The sequence below is a fragment of the Histoplasma capsulatum genome, genomic scaffold (assembly GCF_000149585.1).
Source record: "Histoplasma capsulatum NAm1 scaffold_7 genomic scaffold, whole genome shotgun sequence".
Classification (NCBI taxonomy): domain Eukaryota; kingdom Fungi; phylum Ascomycota; class Eurotiomycetes; order Onygenales; family Ajellomycetaceae; genus Histoplasma; species Histoplasma mississippiense.
The window spans coordinates 2273030-2294750 of record NW_001813976.1 but is presented as its reverse complement, the minus strand read 5'-3'; the positions used below and the strand labels follow the sequence as shown (position 1 = coordinate 2294750).

The following is a 21721-nucleotide window of genomic DNA, read 5'->3' as shown; positions in this document are numbered from 1 at the left end:
GCATCTTTCCGCATACCTTACGAACGTAGACTGGATGTTAAGGAATTGAGCTCGCCTTCTCGACTAGAATACGCCAGGGTTACCCTCCAAAGATTATTTCTCTGGGTAGAAGTGGCAGACCGCCTTTCCCAACTTGGATCTGCACTCGAGGTTAGAGTCCTCTCACACACTAGCTTGATTGATATATGAAAGGTAATGAGTGATGTACGTACATTGCGAGAGCTGAAGATCGTTTGTAGCAAGAAGTGGTGCAACCAGATAGTTGGGAATCCATTTGTCATCCTTAGCCTCGTCGTCACAGGAAGAGTCGATTTGCTTTGTTGTTGCTGTTACCAGAGGCATGAACTTCCTAAGCCAGGTATGGCTTTTAGATATAGGGTGATTGGAGCCGACGAAGTTTGCAGCAGCACGAAGTCGATTGGGCAGAGCGTCGCAACGCCGCTGTTCCTGTTCCTCCTGCTCTTTCCGCAACCTTGCAAGACGAAGTCGTTCTTGTTCTAAGCGCTTTTGGCGCTCTTCTTCAGCCTGCCTAATTCGCCGAAGCTCCATTTCCTTTCTTTTGCGTTCCTCTTCCTCGGCCTTTTCACGCGCTAGCCGTGCAGCGGTTTCCGCAGCTTCCTTCGCTTCCTCTGCTTCTCGGGCCTCTTTGGCAGCTTGGGCGTCTCGAAGTTCCTTCTCCTGTCTTTCGCGTTCAGCCTGGGCAGCAACACGTCTCTCTTCAGCTTCCTGGGCTTCCTTAGCTAGCTCTGCCTCCCTAGCCTCCCTAGCCTCCCTTTCTCTAGCCTCCCTTTCTCTAGCCTCCCTTTCCCTGGCTTCTCTTTCCCTGGCTTCTCTTTCCCTGGCTTCTCTTTCCCTGGCTTCTCTTTCCCTGGCTTCTCTTTCCCTGGCTTCTCTTTCCCTGGCTTCTCTTTCCCTGGCTTCTCTTTCCCTGGCTTCTCTTTCCCTGGCTTCTCTTTCCCTGGCTTCTCTTTCTCTGGCTTCGTTTAGCTCTTGTGCTTCCTTTTTTGTTTCCTTTGCTTCCTTTGCTTCCTTCGCTTCCTTCGCTTGCAGTGATTCCTGTGTTGCCTTAGCCTTTGCTTGCTTGGCCTCTTTTGCTTCGGTTGCTTCCCTTAACGTTTTTTCCCTTGCTTCCTTCGCTTCCCCAACCTCCTTTACCTCTGCCGCCTCCGCTTCAGGGCGATTAACATCCTCCATAGGGATGTCTTTGATGTCTGACTCTGATTTCTTTTGCTCCTGCTTGATAGCAGTCGATCCTGTATTCGACTTCCGTGAGCCAGACAGCTCTTTATCTACATGGCTATCCCCGTCACGAGATATTTCATTGCCGACCTTCGGGGCATTGCTATTTCTCCGCCTCGGTTGAGCCTTTGAGGACGGTGCTGGTAATTCCAGAAATTTCTTTGCTGCGCTACTGCTGGAGGATGAGAGTCCATTCTCTTCAGATTGAACGCGTTTCCGCTTCTTTAGATTTTGGCTATCACGAACATCGTCCTCTCTGCGTTGACGGCCACGGAGCTGTGATGGTTCTGGAGATACACTGCTTCGTGGACGTTTTCGTGGGGGCTCATCCTTTATTGGCTTCACGTCTGGGTTCGCAGTTTCTGTCCGCGGTTTACCTGCGTCATCACGGCTAGAATGAGAGTCGGACGATATCAGACTTTCCCTCCTCTTCACTCTGTCAGGTGGTCGGCCTGCAATGAGGCGCCGACGCTTGACAGGCTCGTCCCCATTGTGAGAAGTTACAGAGTCCTTTGAGTATTTTCGGTCCGGACGAGCTTCCTGGTCAGAACCGCCTGCAGACTGGTCAAGGTTGCTATTCTCTCTGTTTGGCAGCTTAGATCGATTCCCTGCAACCCACTTATCCTTCTCATGACTGACAGTCTCAGACTTTCTCTTATCCTTTACATGGTCTATTTCCCGAGCAGAACGCTCAGTTTGGCGACTTGAATCTGATGTCCTGCTGGCTTTTCGTTGGGAGGAAGGAGCTGGAGATAACGACTCCCGCCGAACGTATTTCTTAACCTCTGTCTCTTTTTCACGAACCCTTCGAGGAGATTTCGTCTCAGGTCTGCGATTCTTGAGGGTTCGCAGATGGTTATCGTATGCCCGCTTTAGAAGTTCGTATTCCTTTTCCCAGTGATCTCCTTTCCGTTCTCTTGATAATTCGTAATATGTGCGGCCACGGCGATCAAGACGCGTGGGATCGAATCCTCGTTGGTCCAGTAGAAGTTGAATAACCGCAAGGTTTCCCCTACCGATTGCAGCAAGCATAGGGGTGTTGTATCCCGGTTTATTATGGTTGCCAGCCTGCAGTGGTTCCGGGTCCGGGTCCGGGTCACCCATGCCCAACAGAATCCCCAATACTTCGTCATGCCCACCTTTCGCCGCAGCAATAAGCGACTCAGGATCAGCTTTTTGTCCCACGTTAAGGATATTTGCAACACCAGCCATATCTCCCTTAGCAGCAAAATCTCGAAGATTTTCAGGAGTTGCCTTTGTCCATAGCAAATCGTTCCTGGTTGCCTCACTCCTCACGGTCCTCCTACGAGCTCCAAGAATAACTGGAGGAGAACTTCGCTGACCATGAACTGGGGGAGAATCACGAGGACTGGCCGCCGATGCACCCCGCGATGAAGGATCCCTGCCCGAGGAGGTGGCGCGAGTAGCTTGGTCTGTAGACTTACGTCGTCGTTGTCCCTTAACTTTAGCCTCTGCAATTATTTTTCGCATTTCCTCGTAGTTCTGGTTATCAGACGGGACAAGGTCATACGGTTCATCGCCCTCAGCGTTGCCAAGGCGAGGATTAGCCCCTGCATCCAAAAGCAACTTAACAACCTCCAAATGGCCGTTCTCCACAGCATCAATCAAGGGGGTGTCTCTGTCAATATTCCTTGTGTCGATTTCACATCCTGCTTCGATTAGAAACTTAACAATATCTACACAACCTTCAAGAGCAGCGATTTGAAGTGGCGTGTTCCCCGCATTGTCAGGAATATTTAGATCGTCTGGGCGCTCAGAATGGCGCGCTTTCGCAGCCTCCACTTCCTGCATGGCACAGGCTCTCGCAAGCCTTGTCCGACCATTTTGATCCCGCTGTTTTTTTGCTTGCATCTGCTTTGCAGGTGATATCGCTGCCTGTTCTCTGGACGTTAGCTTACGAAGACGAGCGGATGGTAAAGGAGATCCACTGGCGGAAGACGAAATAGACTCTCGGTCCTCTGAGACTTGGCGGTGTGAATCTGTCGCAAGCGGCGGTGGCGCTCGTCTTCTCTTCTTCGAATCAATAGACGGGTGCGACCCCGAAGTAACTCTATGGTGTAAACGATAAGCAGGTGATGGGGAACGATGTTTAGATAAATGCTGCGAATGCGATTGGTTGGATGTTTCATCCGAAGTTTTGTTGTGGGATGGGTTTGATAGATGTTGGCGGTCGCGATGGCGACGGGTCTCTCCTTCCTCCGTGCGAACAACTCCTTCACTTGATGAACGTTTTGTCGAGGGGTAGCCTTTACTTCCCTCTAACCCATCAGAACGCGAGTGCGATAAGCCGCGTGTGGCAGACGTTTTCTCCGAATCTCCATTTTCCATTTGCTTCGTTTCTTTCATCACCCGTGGTGGCGACGAGACTCGCGAAATCTGTTCGCTAGGATCGCGAGTTTTGGCAGACCTATCATCCACATTATCATTTTCTACCCGGGGTCGCTTTCGAGGTTTCCCACTTTCCGATAACAACGTAACTCGAGAGTCCTTTTCATCTTCGGCGCTCCCATGGCTCCTATCGCGTTTATGCTGTATATACCGTTTCTTTTTCTCTGGCGATAGCTCTTCCCGCCCTGACTGGATTATGGTTTCCGCCTCCGAGTCCGCTTTAACGCTGACTGCATCATCGCTACCATTACCACTACCATTCTCCCGTTCTAGTTTTTGCTTCTCAGCGGGAGAAGCCACCAGTACTAGATTCTTGTTTTCAGCAAGTTTTAAGCTAGGTTCCACGTGTCGATCAGTGTCACCATTGGTGGGAGGAACAGCTGGCAAGGGCAGTACTGCATCAGCATCATTCATAGCGGCTGCAGTCAGGATATTCGGCTCCTCTGCTTCATCGTTAGAAGCCGTAGCTGCGGAATGAGGGTTGGCCGCGGATCGAGGTGGACTCGATCACCGTGTATCGGAAGAGCCTAGCGCAAAATGGACGGTAAGATTATATATTCGACTATGGTTTGGCGGGGCGAATATGTGGCACTTGACGTTTCGTTTTGGATGATACGGCGTTGAATAGCAGCGACGTGTCGATGATTGGGATTGTAGTTGGGATTGACTTAGGTCAAGATCGGGCGCCATCTGAGGAAAGGAAAAGCGGTGGGGAGCCTCCGTGCCGCTAGTACTATTTAGGCTTCCCGTCCCTCCAGATGGTTTCCCCATTTACGATTTGAAACAGAGTTCGTCAATTTAGCCCGGGAACCGTATATCGGAATAGGGTCCTATGGTCCTATTCATCTAGAGATGCGAGCGATTGACACTAGCAGCAATATTTAAAGCCTTACCTGGGTGGTTAGATATACACCTGAGATATAAACATCACGTGATTACTTGGTTGACCAGTCATGTCGCAGGCTTCCTATTAAGGATTAGTGTATCGCATACGGTATCATCAGATGCCACGTGATGACACCTATTTAAGCACTGCTGCGCCAGCTAGAGTTACAATCAACACAGTTAATCTAGGGGCCTCATATCTGAAAATCAACCCTCTTTCAAATTATCACATATAAATTCAAGTTCTTATTGAATTGATGTGTGGTTAAGACAACCATCATTCTTTATTCCCTCCACAAGAATCAGTTAATCATTCTGCCTAAGACCCCTGACTGGCCTGGGATAGATAGATAGACTGCCCAGGATTATGGCTACCATGCTACTCTCGTTGCAAATCACAAATTTGCAGCTCCCTGAGCACATTGAGATATAAGATAAAAGTGGATCGATGACTCATGCTCAATCCAAACCGATCCTTGACCAGGAATGCTTTAAAAGGTGGGCCAACCGTTACGGAGGCCGGAGCTATTCTGCAGACTGGTTATAAAACACCTACTTTTACCCTTCGTCAAAATCAGTGATACCAAGTTAGAAATCTGCATATGAACCTTCTTAACCTTCCCTTTTTCCAACAATACCAGTAGCTAGAGCATGGCGGCAGACACCGGGAATGAATCCAACTCCCGGCCCCGAATACGCGACCTCCTCCCCACCCTCAAAATCGGCCGGCACCCCGCGGGGCCCCTGAACTCCCTAACGGACGTCCCCGGCGTGCTCGTACACACAGAATCCATCAAGCTCCACCCCTCCACAAGCCCCTGCATCCGCCACCCCATAAACACAGGCGTTACGACCATCCCCCCCCCCCCCCCCCCTCCCCCACCGCGACTGGTTCGACTGGGCCTGCTACGCGGGGTATTTCCGCTTCAATGGCTCCGGTGAAATGACCGGCTCGCACTGGCTGGACGAGACGGGCCTGCTCAAACTCGCCCATCATCATCACCAACTCCTTCTTCCGTGGGTGCGTGTTACAGCGGCGTCTACGAGTATGCGGTCCGTGAGTATGCTAATAAGCGGACCGGGCTGGTGGATTGGTTTCTCCTGCCGGTCATCGCGGAGACGTGCGATTCTCACCTGAATGATATTGGGGCTATGCCTGTTACGCCGGAGATGGTGCTAAGGGGAATTAAGCGGGCCCGAGGTGGGGAGAGGGTTCCCGAGGGGAATACTGGGGGTGGGACGGGGGTGTGCTGCCATGGCCATAAGGGGGGTACGGGGAGTGCGAGTCGAGTTATTGAAGGGAAGGAGTTTGGGGTTGGGGTGCAGTATACAGTTGCTGCGCTTGTACAGGCGAATTATGGGAAGAAGCGCGACTTGCGGATCGGCGGAGTGCCGCTTGGGAGGATCATTGAGGGGCGGGAGGCAGAGGCGGCTATATCAGCAGGCTCACACGAGGCTGCAAAGGAGGAAGAAGAGAGAAAAAGCGCGATAAAAGATGGCAGCATCATTGTCGTCGTCGCTACGGATGCGCCCCTACATCCCACACAGCTCCGACGCCTAGCCAAGTGAGCGATAGTGGGTCTGTCGCGCGTGGGCGGTTGGGGAGCCAATAGCTCTGGAGACATCTTCATCGCCTCCAGCACGGCGGAGAAGATTGCTCGTGACCCTTCTGCGTCCAGCCGGGCGGTCGCTGTGGAGCAAAAAGTGAGCGTTGTACAAGATGTGTCTATCAATGCGCTCTTTGAGGGAGCTGCGGATGCGACGGAGGAGGCGATCTATAATGCGCGGTGGGCGCGGAAGATATGGAGGGGCCTGGGGAGATGAAAGTTAAAGTGTTGGATCATGAAGTGCTCAGGGAAGTTGTGGGGAAGTATCTTTAGAAGATTGATCAACTCCCTGTGCCGAATGGAACTGTAGTTTATCTACTTTGCGTATGTACTCTACATGTTGCAAGCAGCACGAGCCCTCTTAAAATATCTCCCCGTCCTCCCCTCCCTTTTTTTGTCCCTTTCTCCAATTGTTGCTCTCCATTGTCCATGCGTAGACCTAGTTGAAATCACACAGAACATTCAATTGATGAGAGATGGCTTGATTTCAAAACCCCCTTCTTTGAACCTACAGCGTACCCCGAAACCTGTTTCACCCTCCTCCTCCTCCCTCATCCTCACCTCCTCTCCCAACCCCCTGAAACGAGACGAGGCCTGAAACCTCCTCATTCGATTCTTGTGCCTCTCAATGAAACAAAGGATTATCATGAAACTGCAAACGTATAAAAAAAATAACGCACAAACGCACAAGAGATATTTACAGTTTCATCATATTCTGGAATAAACTTAACCCCCTTAAAGGCTAAGTTAACTAGTAGCATCTTCCAAAAAAGCTACTCGTTAGTACTTGTAGATATGCAACCTAGCTAGCTCTTTCATTCTCATCGTCATATTTTCCCCCGAATCGACTTTTATTCCGGGAAATGAAACATAAATGGAAAACTAAAAACAAGAAAGGAGAAAGTTATTGCAGAAAGGAGGGAGAAAGGGAAAGGGAACAAAAGGGGTAAGGTCAAGCTTGAGATGAAACATTTGGAAAACTGAAAAGTGACAGGAAGTAGTAGATGTGCATGGAGAAAGAGAAGTATTACAATTATCACATCACAAAGACACAGGTCACTATACAAAGGATATATGCCTTTGAATTCAGTTATAATAGCTGCAATATCTCAGTAGTGATTCACTTTTTATTTTCATCTAGTCATAGTCATCTCATTCCATCTCATTTAATTCCAACAGGCAAAGTTTTTCTTTTCCTTTCCTTCCCTGCCCTTTCCTTTTTTATTTTAATAAAAAGCAAGAAGAAAAGAAATCAAGAGTGAAATATCAGGGATATTCATTTATTTTCACTGCAACAGAGTCAAAGAAATGAGGACAGGACAAGGAAAACCCCAAAGGAGAGAATGAGGATGAAAACGAAATTCGCTGCAAAACATACCAGACATGCAAAATATAGTGAGTAGAAAACCAGGGGGAAAAACCAAAAAATTCGTTCATCCCGCACCCATCAGCCAAAATTATATAATAATAATTTATGGATTCCCTCATTATATATATTCCCCGGCGGAAACAAAAGAAATAACCAAACGAGTCCCAGATGGTTGTATCAAATGATCCAGAAAGAGAGACAAAACACAGAAAAATTCCCTCCAAAAAAAAAAAAAAAACGCCATTCCTCGCTTTGCAGGCATCGTTTCCATTGCCCAACAGAAATTATCGCGAAAAAGAAGAAAGAAACAGAAAATTACAAAATAAAAAGTGAATGGAGGCGAAAAAGTAATAACCAAGAGGGGTGAGGATTACCGCCATTTCTCTACCCCATCTTCCCCATATCCATCCATTTTCCTTTTACAAAACTAAACAAGATAGCAGCCATACAAATTCAAGGAAAAAATACAAACGAAAAATCAGGTATCAAAGAAATTCATCAATATTTCTCATAATGACCGGCTCCCGCCGTTGCTGTGGGGGCGATCGCGGGTCCGCTGCACCAGGTGGCACCGGGGGACATGCGCGGACGACGGAGGATATAGACTCTATCGACATACGATTGCCGTTACCGCTATTAGTTGTATTGGTATCGGTATTTTTGTCGAGACGACAGGCAAGATCACCAGCGATAGTGCGGAGGTGAGAGAATGGGGTTGTCCAGAACTCAGCAGCACGGGGCGAAAGGACGGATGGGGTTGCCGGTACGTCTTGCATGACCAAGTCCATTTGGTGGACAGCGGTACGGGATAAGGTGCGATGGGAAGGGACGGCAGAGTTGTCGTGGCGGGGACGGCGAAGGGAGTGTATTGTTTGGTATTTTTCACGGAGAGGGAGGGGACGTGGGGGAAGGTTCCGGCGCTGTTGGCTGGTTGCTGGTGACGATGATGCTGTTGGGTTTGACGACGATGTTTGCGGGCTGGTCCAGTTAAAAGGGTTTGCTAACGTGGGTGCATTGGAGTATTTTGAATCGCCTACGGCTGCGTCGAACAGAGGGACTGGGGGACGGGCGGTTTTTGAGGTCGAGTTACCTTGGCCTTTTGATGTGATGCTCACTTCCGCATCTAGAGATCCATCAAACCATTCAGCCGGGGGAGATCTGGAAGGTCCCCGTTGCTGAACTCGTGTCCGGAAATCCGTAAGTTGGTAGATTAAACTCATATTGGGCCCAACCCAGCAACTTCTACCCTTTACAATGCTGTACATGGCGTTGAAATCCTGATCTGGATTTTTGTATAGGCCATATGCAATAACCAGTGATGCAGACCTGCTGACGCCAAGTTGGCAATGGATCAACACTCTCTTTCCTTGCGAAATCCTCTTATCGATAACCTCACAAAGCGGATAAAGGTCATCGAGTATTTCTGAATTGTGATCCCACGGCACATGTATGTACTCGGGCGTAGGGGCGCGGCGCTTTGGAGTCGTGGGCGACTCCGTTCCTACAGGCTGAAATTCGAAGGCAGATTTGAAAGAAATTTCCGAAAGTGCAGTATCAGGTTCCACCACCGATTGTCGTTGCACATCGGGTAATGTAGCTTTCCATACCGAGACAACGGTATCCTGCCTTTGCTCAGCGCTTATGAATGGATTTGCAACCTCCTTTGCAACATTAATAACGACGTCAAATTTTGAGGCCTCTTCACTGCTTGGCTCTAGGTAAAGATAGAGTCCGCTGTCATATATTAAAATTGGTCCATCTGGATAACCTTTATCACTACCATTGCATGACTCGCGCGAAACTAGGTTATCCTCTTCCTCAATAAGCTCATGCAAGGCATCCCTGCCCGAAAAAACGTGTTGGGCTAAAGGAGATGGTCGGTCCGGTGCTACACGATCCTCCCAAGCGCCTGGCATGGGCCGTTTTGAAGACTGGAACAATGAACCTGGAAGAGCAAGAGAAGGCTTATTTGACGTAGTTGGAGAGAGTATGGAGTTGAGAGACGGTGACGACTCGATATGCCGAAGAGCCGGTCGGGTGCTAGGAGTGGGAGGAACAGCCTCTGAAATGTTCGAAAAGGATCGGTCAAATGATGGCGTTTTTATTGTAAGATTCGGGGGTTTGCGTCGTAAACATCTAGTGTTAGACTGTATCGGAGAAGCAGGAGCTGAGACATTAGGTGTTTTTTCTCTGATTGGAGCCGTGGCTATTGTTTGGTGAGACGAGATGGTAGGTAATTTGAGCGATAAATTTTTTAAATTACGAGCTTTTCTTGTTGGAGACTCCGGTTGACGAAGGTAAGTAGAGAATGATTGGTTTGGCTTGAAACGCGACTCTGTCCTTAACTGGGCAGCCGGTCGATCACCATTCGTAATCCGCGACATGAGTTTAAGTGTTTGAAGCGGCGTAACAGCAGATGGTGATTCAGGTGAAGAGCTTGGAGAAGTGTCTTGAATGACCGGGGAATCAAAGGTGGAGATGGTGGTAGTAGGCGAAGAGTCGGTAGATCCAGACGCGATGGATAAGTTTTCGCGCGGTAGATATTGGTAAGGCATGTGCGGAGGATTAAGAGCTGTTGACCTAGTGCTTCGGGGATGGCTGAGACCATGCACTATCGCTGAAGGCTTGACTGGGGCGGTGGAAGCGGCTGAGGCTGATTCAGTTGATGTTGACGCCATTGAACCTCCAGCATCCAGGAGAATCTTGGGCCCTAAGCGACTTTTTTCACTTCCTTCATTGTGATAACCACTTGACCCATCTGCAACAGTAGTGGCAGCAGCGATTGTAGACATGAAAGAGGGAAATGGAGAAGAGAGGGGGGAAGATGCTAGTTGGGCGGATATTTCCGATCGTGAGAGAGATCTAGATCTGCGATTTGTAGAAGCAATCGGCGCGCAGTTGTTGTGCTCATTCAGCATCTGCACAGACATAGCGGTATTATGGATGTCGTACTGGACGTCATGAAAATAAACGGCTTTTGGACCTGCCACCTGCGCAAACGACCTTTTCAGGCACTTGTTAGAATTGGGAGTCAGAGTATGGTGGCTCGAAGACATGATGGCTGGGGAAATTGAGTGGTCTGTAACTGAGACCATCGCGGTAGGAAGTCGAGTATGCGGGTAGCAGGACAATGAAGGAATTCAGGTTGAGAGAGAGGAAAGCAGAAACGGTTTGAGTCCACGACATGACACGGCCATCGATACAACCCCTGATCACCACGGAAACCGTTTGAAACAAGAGAGGAGATAAAGCTGGATCATAGCGCCGAGGGCACCAAAGAAAACGGGAAAGAAAACAACAATTCATGAACCAGCCGATATGCGGAGAAGGGATACGCCAAAACCGAAATGACAGACAGACAGGGAGAATAACCAGAGACCCTGACTTACAGTGTATTCTATTGATTATCCTAACAGACGCAAAAAACCAGTAAACCACCTTTTCCCTCCTCTCACCAGCTAAGTAGCAATCACACAACTTAACTCAGACTAGCAACGGATCCAGATATGCCATTAGGCTATGTCGTGAATATGGGTTGTCAATGTGTGTCGTTTAAAAATTTGCCCTCGCTCTCTTCAAGTCACAAATCAAGTAAACAACTTTCCAGGAGGGCACCCGTTCTGAGCTTCTGCATCGGGACGGATAGCGGCTTGTTTGACAGAAATCAGGGGGATCGGGTTCAAGCGACTTGAAGGGATATCCACGATGGATTGCTGAATAGTCGAATTGCTGGAAGGGTCGCGATATAAACCTCGGGACAAGTCGTTTCCGCCCGGGAAAGACTCGAAACAGGATTGGGAGCCGGTAAAGTCAGATGAAAGGAAAGAAAGTAAAAGGATAGCATGAAAATACGCAGCGGATCGTCGAGGAGAGAGACACAAGGAGAGGGAGATCAAAGGGAGGAGGCACGCAAGCTTGGAGTAAGGCTGGCGGGTGGAAGTGAGGGAATGCTTGGAAGAAACGAAGGAGTGTCAATGGGGGAGGCCAAACAGCCAGTGTCTGGGAGAAAAGGGGGCGACGAGAAGAGAAGAGAAAGTGTGTAGAGAAGCAGGAGGAGGAGGAGGAGGAGGAGGAGGAGGATGGTGGTGGTGATGGTTGTGGTGATGGTTGGTGATGATGTTGTTGTGGAGAAGAAGAGAGGAGACGAGGGAGCGAGAAAGATGGAAGGAAGAGAAGTTCCATCGTACCGCCGATACCGTATATTATAATACGTGGTGCTAGACAGCGAAGGGTAACCTTTGGACGGATGGAGCAGGACCCATTGCTGCACAGAGCCAACCACAGCCCGCTCTGGCGGGTCTGGGCGGGGTTCCATACCTCATGTTTCCAAGCCGCACGTTGTTACCAGAGCAATACCTGGAGCGGATCCCTGCCCCAGAGCACTAGATCTGGTATTGTCAGCCGCGGGTAAATTACAGCAGGGCTGCCCTGGCCGCTACCATCACGTGCGCAGCGAGTAGCGTAGCACCCTGTCCTGGTGCGAATTCCCTCAGTCGTCCAAATGCACAGAATCCAGGGAATCAGGCTGGATCAGTCAGAAAACAGATTTTATTTTACTCTCTATATCTACCGAAGAAAATACCGATACGATCAGGAAGCAGCTACGGAGTAGAAATCCATTGAATGATCAGTCCACGGGTCTCAGTGGTCTGACAGAACTGGCATCTTCCAGCCAATCAGACCCCGGGGCTTCGTAGCCGCCGGAACGATTTCTCTCGGTGGCCAATCACCGCTCTCCACCTCACCCAGAAGCTAACCCACACTTGGCGGCGCTGGTTGCGGTCATAGCTGTTCTATTTTTAGCCGCCCACCGGTTCTGCCTCTTGGTGGCCTCCGACAAGCTGGAGAGACACACCATCCAACATCTCGAACAGAATAATAATAAGAAGATGACGAAGGCGCCAGGCCGTCCATGTTCACGCTCTGCGAAATTGTGTTCACCTGTTCATGGAGAGCTGCTTAGAGGGGGTCTAGATAAATGAAGGTCAATCATAACAAGTCCTCTATAACTTCCAGCGACGCATTTGTCCAGCTTGCCCCTTCGTAATTAAAATACATCCTCCCCAGGTGGCTCGAAAGGAAGATCGGTTCTCCGTATGGGGAAAAAAAAGGAGGAGGAAAAAATAGAAAAAAATAGAAAAAGTAAACCTAAAATTTCTTGCCCCTCCACGAATTAGCCGGGAGTGTGGCTTTCATTGAGAGCCGAAGAAGGAATGGTTCGCGCATAAAGAAACAAGGTCTGCAATTCCTACTACGCACTTGTACTATATTATTATTGCTCTGCGTTTCAGTTTCATGTTTCAGAAACGCCTACTCCGTACCCCGTTTTTTTTTTTCCTGCTCTGCCAAACCCTCTTAGGTCAGCATTGCCAGATTCCAGATCGGACCGCTTGTGAGAGAGAAGAAGAGGGAGGGATAAAAAATTTTTCCCCTCCCGAAAAAAAAAAAAAACCTCCTTGATAACGTCTGCGTCCAACAAAGAAACCCGAAATAGTGGATTTTATATTCCCAACTCCTCTGCCGTTATACCATCCCCAATGCTCAATTAGTCATGACGTTTGCCTTTCTTCCCGTCTTTCCATGATTTTCTTTTGTGTTTCCAAGCGCAAAAAATCAGGGAACAGGGTTTGATCAGCGTTTGCAAATCGGGATTTGTTTCAGCGCAGTTTTCCGGATCTCAACTGATCTTCACGTTAGTTCTCTGGGCGAAGTGCTGTCATATCATCATCCATTTATTGTATTCTATCGCCAGCCATGTCGTTGCGTAATCTGTAATGTGGGCCTTGCTCTGTGCCTTGAATATTTTGATAAAGACGCCTATCTCCTCGTCTGGGGGCGAGGCAACAATTAGCGCAATACCATTAGTGTAATAACTAAGCTGTTAGCTTAGAAGTACCAACCAATAATTTCTCATACTAAAATCTATGTAATCTGATTTGTTGATACTGCTTCACTATCTCGCGTTTTCTGCTCTACGCATTCTGCAACCTTGGAACCTTCTCTTCTTGATCCATATTCATATCCACCGTGGATGTGACACCCCTGGCCACCCTGCCCACCCTGGGATAGAAATATGGATTCTACAGGTGATTTCCAACTCTTCAATGCTTCTTTTAATCAGATTGACTGATTTTTTTATTAGACAGTACAAAAACAGATGTAAAGTAAAAGCAATCTATCAGTACACTTCTTGCAGACATTTCATCTCTTGAGAGTATTAGATTCAAATCTATGGAATCTCTTCATCGCCCCCCAGCTGTCAATCTGTCCAATGATATTGATCCACAGAATCCATACACCCTATTCTCTCTCTATATCTCAAGAGGCAGATATTCAGAATATTGCCAGTTCCATCAATGCCTATGCAGAGATTCAGATATCAAGAAATTCAGCCATCAATTCACAGGATTGGCAGCCAACTACTCCTGCAGAAATCAAGGTATTTCTTGGGCAGATTATCTATATGGGAGTACATAAGTCTCCAGCAAGGAAACTATTGAAACAGGAATGATGTACAGAGGCCACTTCATTCATCAAGATTTCATATGACACAGTATTGATTTGAGCAGATCAAGAGATGTATTCATATATTCAATCCTCACAGACTGAAATCCTCCTACTTCTCCTTCATACAGAAGCTAGAGCCTTTATACTCCAACTTTCATACAGCATATCAGAAATATTACAACTCAGATTCAAATCTCTTAGACTGACCGTGTGACCATGCATGAGACTGGGACTAAATTTTTCTTCAGTCCCATTATCAGATATCTTAGTCCTGGTCCCATATAGTGTTTAGTAAATTAGTCACTTTACACTGTTTATATTATAGATCTAGTCCCAGGTCATGTTCTTCTTATAAATTACTGATTCTAGTCCTATTTGGTCCCATTTTACAAAATGGGACCAAATGAGACCATGATTTACCCTATATAGATTGGCAGTGATAGATTAGCAGTGGTAGGTAGGTTGGCAGCGATAGATTAGCAGCAGTAGGTTGGTTGGCAGTGGTAGATAGATTAGCAGTGGTAGATTAGCAGCGATAGATTAGCAGCGATAGATAGATTAGCAGTGGTAGGTAGGTTGGCAGTGGTAGGTAGGTCGGCAGTGGTAGGTAGGTTGGCAGCGATAGATTAGCAGTGATAGGTTGGCAGCGATAGATTAGCAGCAATAGATAGATTGGCAGCGATAGATTAGCAGTGGTAGATAGGTTGGCAGCGGCGGGTAGATTGGCAGTGGTAGGTAGGTTGGCAGTGGTGGGTAGGTTGGCAGTGGTGGGTAGGTTGGCAGCAGCACTAAGCAAGATAGGGGTAATATCTCCACCAATCATATCATCAGATTGATGTATTATATAATCATCAGAATGGGACCAAATTTCAGACAAAATCATAATCAGTCCCAGATCATGTTCTGATTTTGATAGTCAGTCACTTTACACAAAATATCAAGATTTATTAGTCCCATTTCACTCATGTTTTGAAAATTCTAGTCACTTTACACTCCCATTCTAATTCTGGTCCCACTTGAAATCACGCCAAGAAATGGACTGGGACCAAACCAAACCAAATCAAATGTGTAATTCATGGTCCCGGCGGCTAGTCTAAAATCTCTTCATTGATGAGATGATGATTCAGTTCTTTAAACAGTTCAAATACACATTTAAGATGCCTCAGGAACCAATCAGACAGGGATATAAGGTCTTTAAGTTAAAAAAACAGAGATATCTTTGAACCTTTTCCATGTCTCATGATAATCTCCGCATAAGTACGATGTTCCGGACTTCAGAATTAATCAAGACTGGATCTCTTGTGATGGAATTGATTGAACGGCTGTCTGTATTCTTGCAGAGCTTCAAGCAGCAGAGCTTTGAACAACATTCAAAGTTGAATAACAGTAAAGAGATTGCTGACTATTCAATTTATATAAATAACTACTTCACATCTATTGCTCTATTCCATTATCTTTAAAAGCAAGGAATTGAAGTTTATGAAATCATTCATTCTGCCAATCTGCCTCCTCTTCTACAAGAACTGAAGAACTCTGAACTATTCTCTCATATTCTCTTCAATACTCTGTGTATAACATCTCAAAATGAGGTTCTCTGTCTTGAATGGAAAGACAATAACATAGTATTACTACTGTCTACAATTCATCTGCCAGACAGCTTTGTTGAATGTGTCAGAAAGCACTCAGAATTGAGCTCTATTAATAGCCCTTAAATTCAGAGACTATTTGAAAATAACTGGCAAAAAGCTGTGAAGATTCCTATCATTATTGATGATTACAATCATAATATGAATGGGATTGACTTAGCAAATCAGTATAGAGCTTTCTATAAAACTCATATGCTCACTAATCAGATCTGATTGGCAATTCTATACTGAATTATTGATCATGCTATTGTCAATGCTTATATCTTTCATCGACTGACTACTACTGGCTCTGGCACTACTACTCTATCTCATGTGCAGTTCCATCAACAGCTCTATCTTCAACTCTTTCAATACTCAAATTCTCTATCCACTACTCAATCAAATCCAGATCTAAATCACCATCAGATCTTCTTGCCATATACTCAAACTTGTGCCTGATGTCAGTACAAAAGAAAGATAGTAGAGGAGAATAAAGGAAGAGCTTCAAAGACAAGATATGGTTGTGAAGCATGTAATAATATTCCTCTCTGCTTGAGTGTTAGAAGGAGTTCTATTTTCATGATATTAATTAGAGCTAGATCAAATAGATTACATAAATTACATAAAAACACACTAATACAGCCGATCTCTCATATAATCCAGTAGTTTTCGCGTATTTAATACACTAATGTACACGCTAAAAATACGCTAATTGTTGCCTCGCCCCCAGACGAGGGGATAAGTTGGATGATAGTATCATTCCGTTTCCAATGTGGATTGCTGGGGGTGGGGAACATTTCTCATCGCCTCACAACTTCGTAAAAAATAAAAGGTTGTGTTTATGTGCTATCCATGACAATGTTTATACAACTAATGATCGTCATAACTAAGCATCATGGATGACTCTGCGGTACGGAGTACATGTGCCACATATTATCTTTCATTTTTGACAGGGAGGGAGGAAACAAACATGTGCCATTAAGTTCTCTTAAAATGCGGATGTATAGGGAAATATAATTGAGTTGTTTGGTTTCCACTCTCAAGCTTCCAAGCTGTGTAAGCTCCAAGTTGGATTAGCTTTAAACATCCTGATGGACCCTTGTAATACGTTCAATATTTGCAAGGTATCCTTCATTATTCGTAAGATCTGAACTCCCTAGCTTACGATATTGTATATACATCCCCCGTTCATCGCCCGTAGTAATCGTCTAGCCTCGGGTGAGTGGGGGGTCTTGGTCACATTCTCGCTAACTTGCATTCCGATATTTCTTCACTCCTCAGGACGACTTACTACCACTCCTAAACTAACTACAGGGACTAAATAAATAGACTGCAAATGGAAAAAAGAAAAGGCCGAAGAATCAGCCTCAAGGATATATAATAATGAAAAAAAAAAAAAAAAATTTCAGTCCTGGAATCCTTGCATTCCGATATTAAATAGTCAATAGCTGCCTTGACTCGGCTACCCACGTCTCCTGCACACATACTAAAGGTGGTGGGGGAGTTGCACGCAGCTTGCTATATAGGAAAGCTACATGTATATAACTCATCGAAACCGCGGTTAGCCCGCTGCCTGGGTACGACTGGGTTCCCCTCCCCTTTTTACTCCAATGGAGGAATGGGGATGTTATGTGGTTAAATTGCCCGCATCCATACGATTTATTATTACATGCATGAGTGTTTGCCTGGGCACGAGCATGGACCCTTCCCAATCTCGGTCGGCCACCCAAAGATCTCATCCACGATAAGAGATTTTCAAACCTAGGTACCCCCCAACGACAGATCGCATCGCTTAACGTTTTTGGCATTCTTGTTAAGGTAGAAAAGGTGTTCCATGGAAAAGAACCGGGGGTTGATCCTATTACAATCATCATCGTTCTAAAGTCATATTACTCTATCTTTACAATACTTGGAAGAGTAGAACGAGAAAAAAAAAAAAAAAAAAAAAAAACCCATGATGTCGCAAATTAGCATACATAATGACACTTTTTATCACACTTCATCCAGAATCATCAGTCAATCAACACCTGGGAATGAAATGCAAGCACCCGTCCCAAAGTTACGTCGCCAAGCCCGCAAAAATACACCCATTCCGTACAGTACATACCACGGCCATAAAACCAAACCAATGCATGGACCGTACGGCGTAAATCCATAATACATGCCACTGAAAAAATAAAAACCTCGGCAGCTTAGCAAACTTATCTTGGAAAGGGGGGGGAACATCCAAAAATAGAATCGAGGGCAAACCCTAGAACGCCCCCGGTACCAGCGTAATGAAGTACGCTGTACTCCGTATTATTGGATCCACTGGAACCTGGAAGCTCAGTTCTTGATCAACAAACTTCATATGTACATGACTCGAGATAAACTTTGGCTTCGTTGAAATCTGGAAACAGCGTTTTTTTTCTTTCATTTTTTTAGTGGGCATGGATATTGATTGCCGGTGCGGGGAGTAGGGGGTAAGGGAAAGATGAAAAAGCGTCGGTAAAAGCAAAACTCTGTTTGAAGCTCCACAGATTGTTTTGATTATAGGCAGAAAAGAATTTTCCATTCATTATTTCCATTCATTATTTCCATTCATTATTTCTGTTTACCATATTTGCTGTGAACAATTTAGATACCATATTTCCGGATGAGGCAAATTCAGCTCCCGCTGGAACCAGCTATTCTAATAATAACTACTCTGGTTTCTAAGTTCTTCAAAAATCTTAGGTCTACAGAAACAAATGGAGGCGATGAACTTTCCTCAAGGCAGAATTAAGATCCGTGAGGGGATTAAATAATTTGCGATACTGCAAAATGCAAATCATGATAAAAAGTTGATGACCCATAAATAAGATACAGAAATGAAAAGAGTCCTCCCGACAAGGAGGCGAGAAGGAGTGCTAGAGGCCACTCTTCTAAATCAAACCGAAACTTTTTCTAATTGGAACTGAATCATAGCGCTCTGCTCTGTCTCATTTTCGTGGAAGAGGCAATATCGAGGCAACCTACCAGCTTAGGAATTAAAAATAAAAAAAATAAAAAATAAAATAAAAAATAATCACAGATTTACTCTTTAACAAAGTATTAACCATCGGAAGGCATAATCCCAGTGCTAAAACGCGTGTAAAGAGAAGCAGAGAAACGAGTGGAAAGAGAAGTGGTAGATGAAGGAAAGGAATTATCCTTGGATTTCTCGCCGTAACCCGACAAGTTTTCTTGAACTATTTATTTTCCAATTTGCTAGGGGTCCTTCTTTCCTCTACATTTATCTTAGATTTTCAACAATAACTTAATCACATATTATTCAATCATATTTGGCAATATAGCTTGCCATATAGTTATAAATAATAATAATCATAATAATAACCAATGATAATAGTGGTAGTTCCCCCTGAGCCTTCATTAGTAAATCCAAATTCAATGATAACGAACGCATTACATAGCTGTGATGTCATGGCCTGGGTCATTGAGGTAATCGCGCTTATAACTAGTAGTTAGCCGCTCGGGAAGGGTAAAATCTATTATTAGGATTTCGGTCCTTCCATTCAACGAAGTCACGATTGAGATTAACCTTCCACTGTTACCTAAATTTCCAAAGTTTGTTTAAGTTAACCCCAAGTTAAGCTTAAGCTCCGTTCAAGATTAATTTCCCTTTGATTACTTAGGGGACTTTCCCTTTTAATAGTTGTAGCATAGCGGCTTGGGCGAAAACTATGGAACCATGATCGAAGTACTAGATAGGATGGGGCTTTTTAATTTTATTAATTTAATTTTAGTTTAAATTTCATTGATTAATTATGCTTGTGTTAGAAGAAGATCCACGATACCTACATCTCTAAGAGCTGTGTTTAGAGTGGTTACATGTAACAGAGCCAGATTTACATAGATTATATTGACGGGTTAAGAAATGGCTTTGGGAGAGAAACCTTGGTTGAATGTCGCTCGTAGTTTTGAAAGCGCAAAATGGTATTCCTCCTTCAGACGTGTATGGAGTTCATTGCCCTTCTTGTGGGTTCAGAGGGAGAGAAATATTTTGTCTTTTTGTTCGAGCGGTTGGGGGGTGTGGAGTCCGGCAGTTATCGTTATATGCAGATTGTGGAGGTAAGCGGGGTGGCGGAAGGGATGAAGTGTTCTGTCTATAACTTTCGATGAAAAAAAGGAAGAGAAACTAGACACAATAACTCTCTCGATATCGCTGCTTAATCAGAGTGCTCTGGCATGGTTACTGGCGCTACCACAGCCATGTGCATGCTGATATCATTCCTCACTGCTGGAGGAGCTGCGATGGGCATGAACAACTGTCTGGCGCAATTCGCTACAGAAGTCGAGAATAATAGAAGGCAACGCTGATTGATTAATAGAAGCTCAAAGGATTTTGTGCTGGAAATCAGAAAATGCACCGACGGTTTGCCGGGATCAATATTAAGAAAAATGTTAGTTCAAGCAGATCAAGCACGCTTAAACGTATCCTCAATGCTCATCCAGGAAAATGAGATGATAATATTTGTGACGTCATCTAAGGCTCTCAACCTCCACATTCAAGGGTCTAAATCCCCGCATGCTAAGCTGATAAATGGTTGGTAGGGCAAATAGTGATAAGATTGTTGTATGTGGGTCGTATCCTGTTTACATAGCTCAAGCTACAACGAAGCAGGTAGCTGCTAAGCAGATTAACAGGCCGATAAGATGGATATTGGAAGAGTGATTCTGTCCAACGACATAACCTTGGCTACTGAGAATTTGTGAGAAATGATTATTCGAGGCTTCATAATATCTCTCTCTTCAATGAATGGACTCGTTGCTCGCTTTCATTTTTTATATGTGCTTTACGCCTAATAATGTTAAAACAGCACAGCTGTCCAGGGACACCTAAGTTAACAACCGTGGAGTCATGGTTATTGAAAGGAAGGGCCGAGGGTTGAGAGTCGAGTAGAACTCCCAGTCGTACTTCTTGGAGTTACAGTCCTCTTTGATATATCCCAAGAGAATGACTGGTGGTAGGTGACCGCCGCAGGGACACGTGGTTCTGTCCATTCTTTGGACGGTTGGCAATGATATGACCACGCCGCGAGGTCTCACTCGATCGCTTTGACGCGATTGCTTGCCTATGAAGATAATAATAATAGTATGAAAGACAGCGGGGGTGACGACGGTGAGTTAGAGCGGGCAGTATCTTGATCCCGTTCTTGTACAGTACATAATAAGTAACTTCCTGGAAAGCCGTTCCGAACTTTGACTGACTCTGTGTGATATATATGAGCGAGGTGCAATTAACTCATGGAACTCATGGATATATGTTCCAGGATCTTTGGAGAATTTCATTTTTGCCCATATTGTGTGTCGTTCCCGTGTGTCGTTCCCTTCGGGACTGAGATAGACCATGGGAACTGAAGTTCATGAACTGAATATCATCACTTGGATCATGACAACCCATAAACAACTGGTTACTCCGTAGTTTTCTCTGTGATCCACGCTTGGGCCCTTCCCCTTTTCTAGAACGAAAGAAGCAGGAGTTTCAAAAACAAGGCAGAAGCTCCAAGAACTGATACCGATCAACGATCAACTCGAAGGTAATTGGGGGTTTCAACGAATGAGAGTATGGACGACACGCAGACAGGCGGATAGCCGTTGTCCCAAAAGACGCTGGAGGTTTCACCAGAATGCCAGTGGCTGTATTAAAGGAGGACAAAGCGGGGAGAGATCGACAGGATAGATAAGAAAAGGAATCCTCCTGTTTTTCTCGGTCTTTTTCCTATCTGTCGCACAAAAATGTTCCCCGGCCTGGAGGCTGTCAGTTAACCGAATGAGAGATGGGAACTTGGAAGCTAACATGTTTGATATGACACGCAGGTCAAGCTGGCGCTGTTGCTTTTTGGCGCCACGCCAGAATGTCAGAGAGGGGCGTTTTGCATGCCGATGCGCTGCGCAGCCAATTGGCAATCGATGAGGGACTGTGTTGTTCAAAATCGGTGAAATCCGCGATTCTGGAGGATCTACTCTTTCTACCCGCTGCCTGTGACTTCCTGGAAGAGAATGGCTGTTGATGCTTGGAATAATGTTTAAGCTCAAGCAGGAGTCGTTTATCTTTCTTC

At 45.7% G+C, this 21721-nt stretch overlaps 3 protein-coding genes across 3 annotated transcripts; 1 reads left to right on the top strand and 2 right to left on the bottom strand.

Moving 5' to 3' along the window:
* Window positions 1–5177: 5177 nt before the first annotated feature.
* On the bottom strand, window positions 5178–5390 carry HCAG_06307 (predicted protein; the record flags this gene model as incomplete). Its single annotated transcript, XM_001538652.1, has 1 exon — window positions 5178–5390. The coding sequence occupies one exon, from the start codon at window positions 5388–5390 to the stop codon at window positions 5178–5180; it is 213 nt and encodes a 70-aa protein (XP_001538702.1).
* A 295-nt stretch (window positions 5391–5685) lies between these two features.
* HCAG_06306 (predicted protein) lies at window positions 5686–6357 on the top strand (the record flags this gene model as incomplete). The annotated part of the gene is made up of 2 exons (XM_001538651.1): window positions 5686–6098; window positions 6174–6357. 2 exons carry the CDS (start codon window positions 5686–5688, stop codon window positions 6355–6357), a joined length of 597 nt encoding a protein of 198 aa, XP_001538701.1.
* Window positions 6358–7994: 1637 nt separating this feature from the next.
* Window positions 7995–10301, bottom strand: HCAG_06305 (predicted protein; the record flags this gene model as incomplete). The annotated part of the gene is made up of 2 exons (XM_001538650.1): window positions 7995–9571; window positions 9773–10301. 2 exons carry the CDS (start codon window positions 10299–10301, stop codon window positions 7995–7997), a joined length of 2106 nt encoding a protein of 701 aa, XP_001538700.1.
* Between the last annotated feature and the right edge of the window lie 11420 nt (window positions 10302–21721).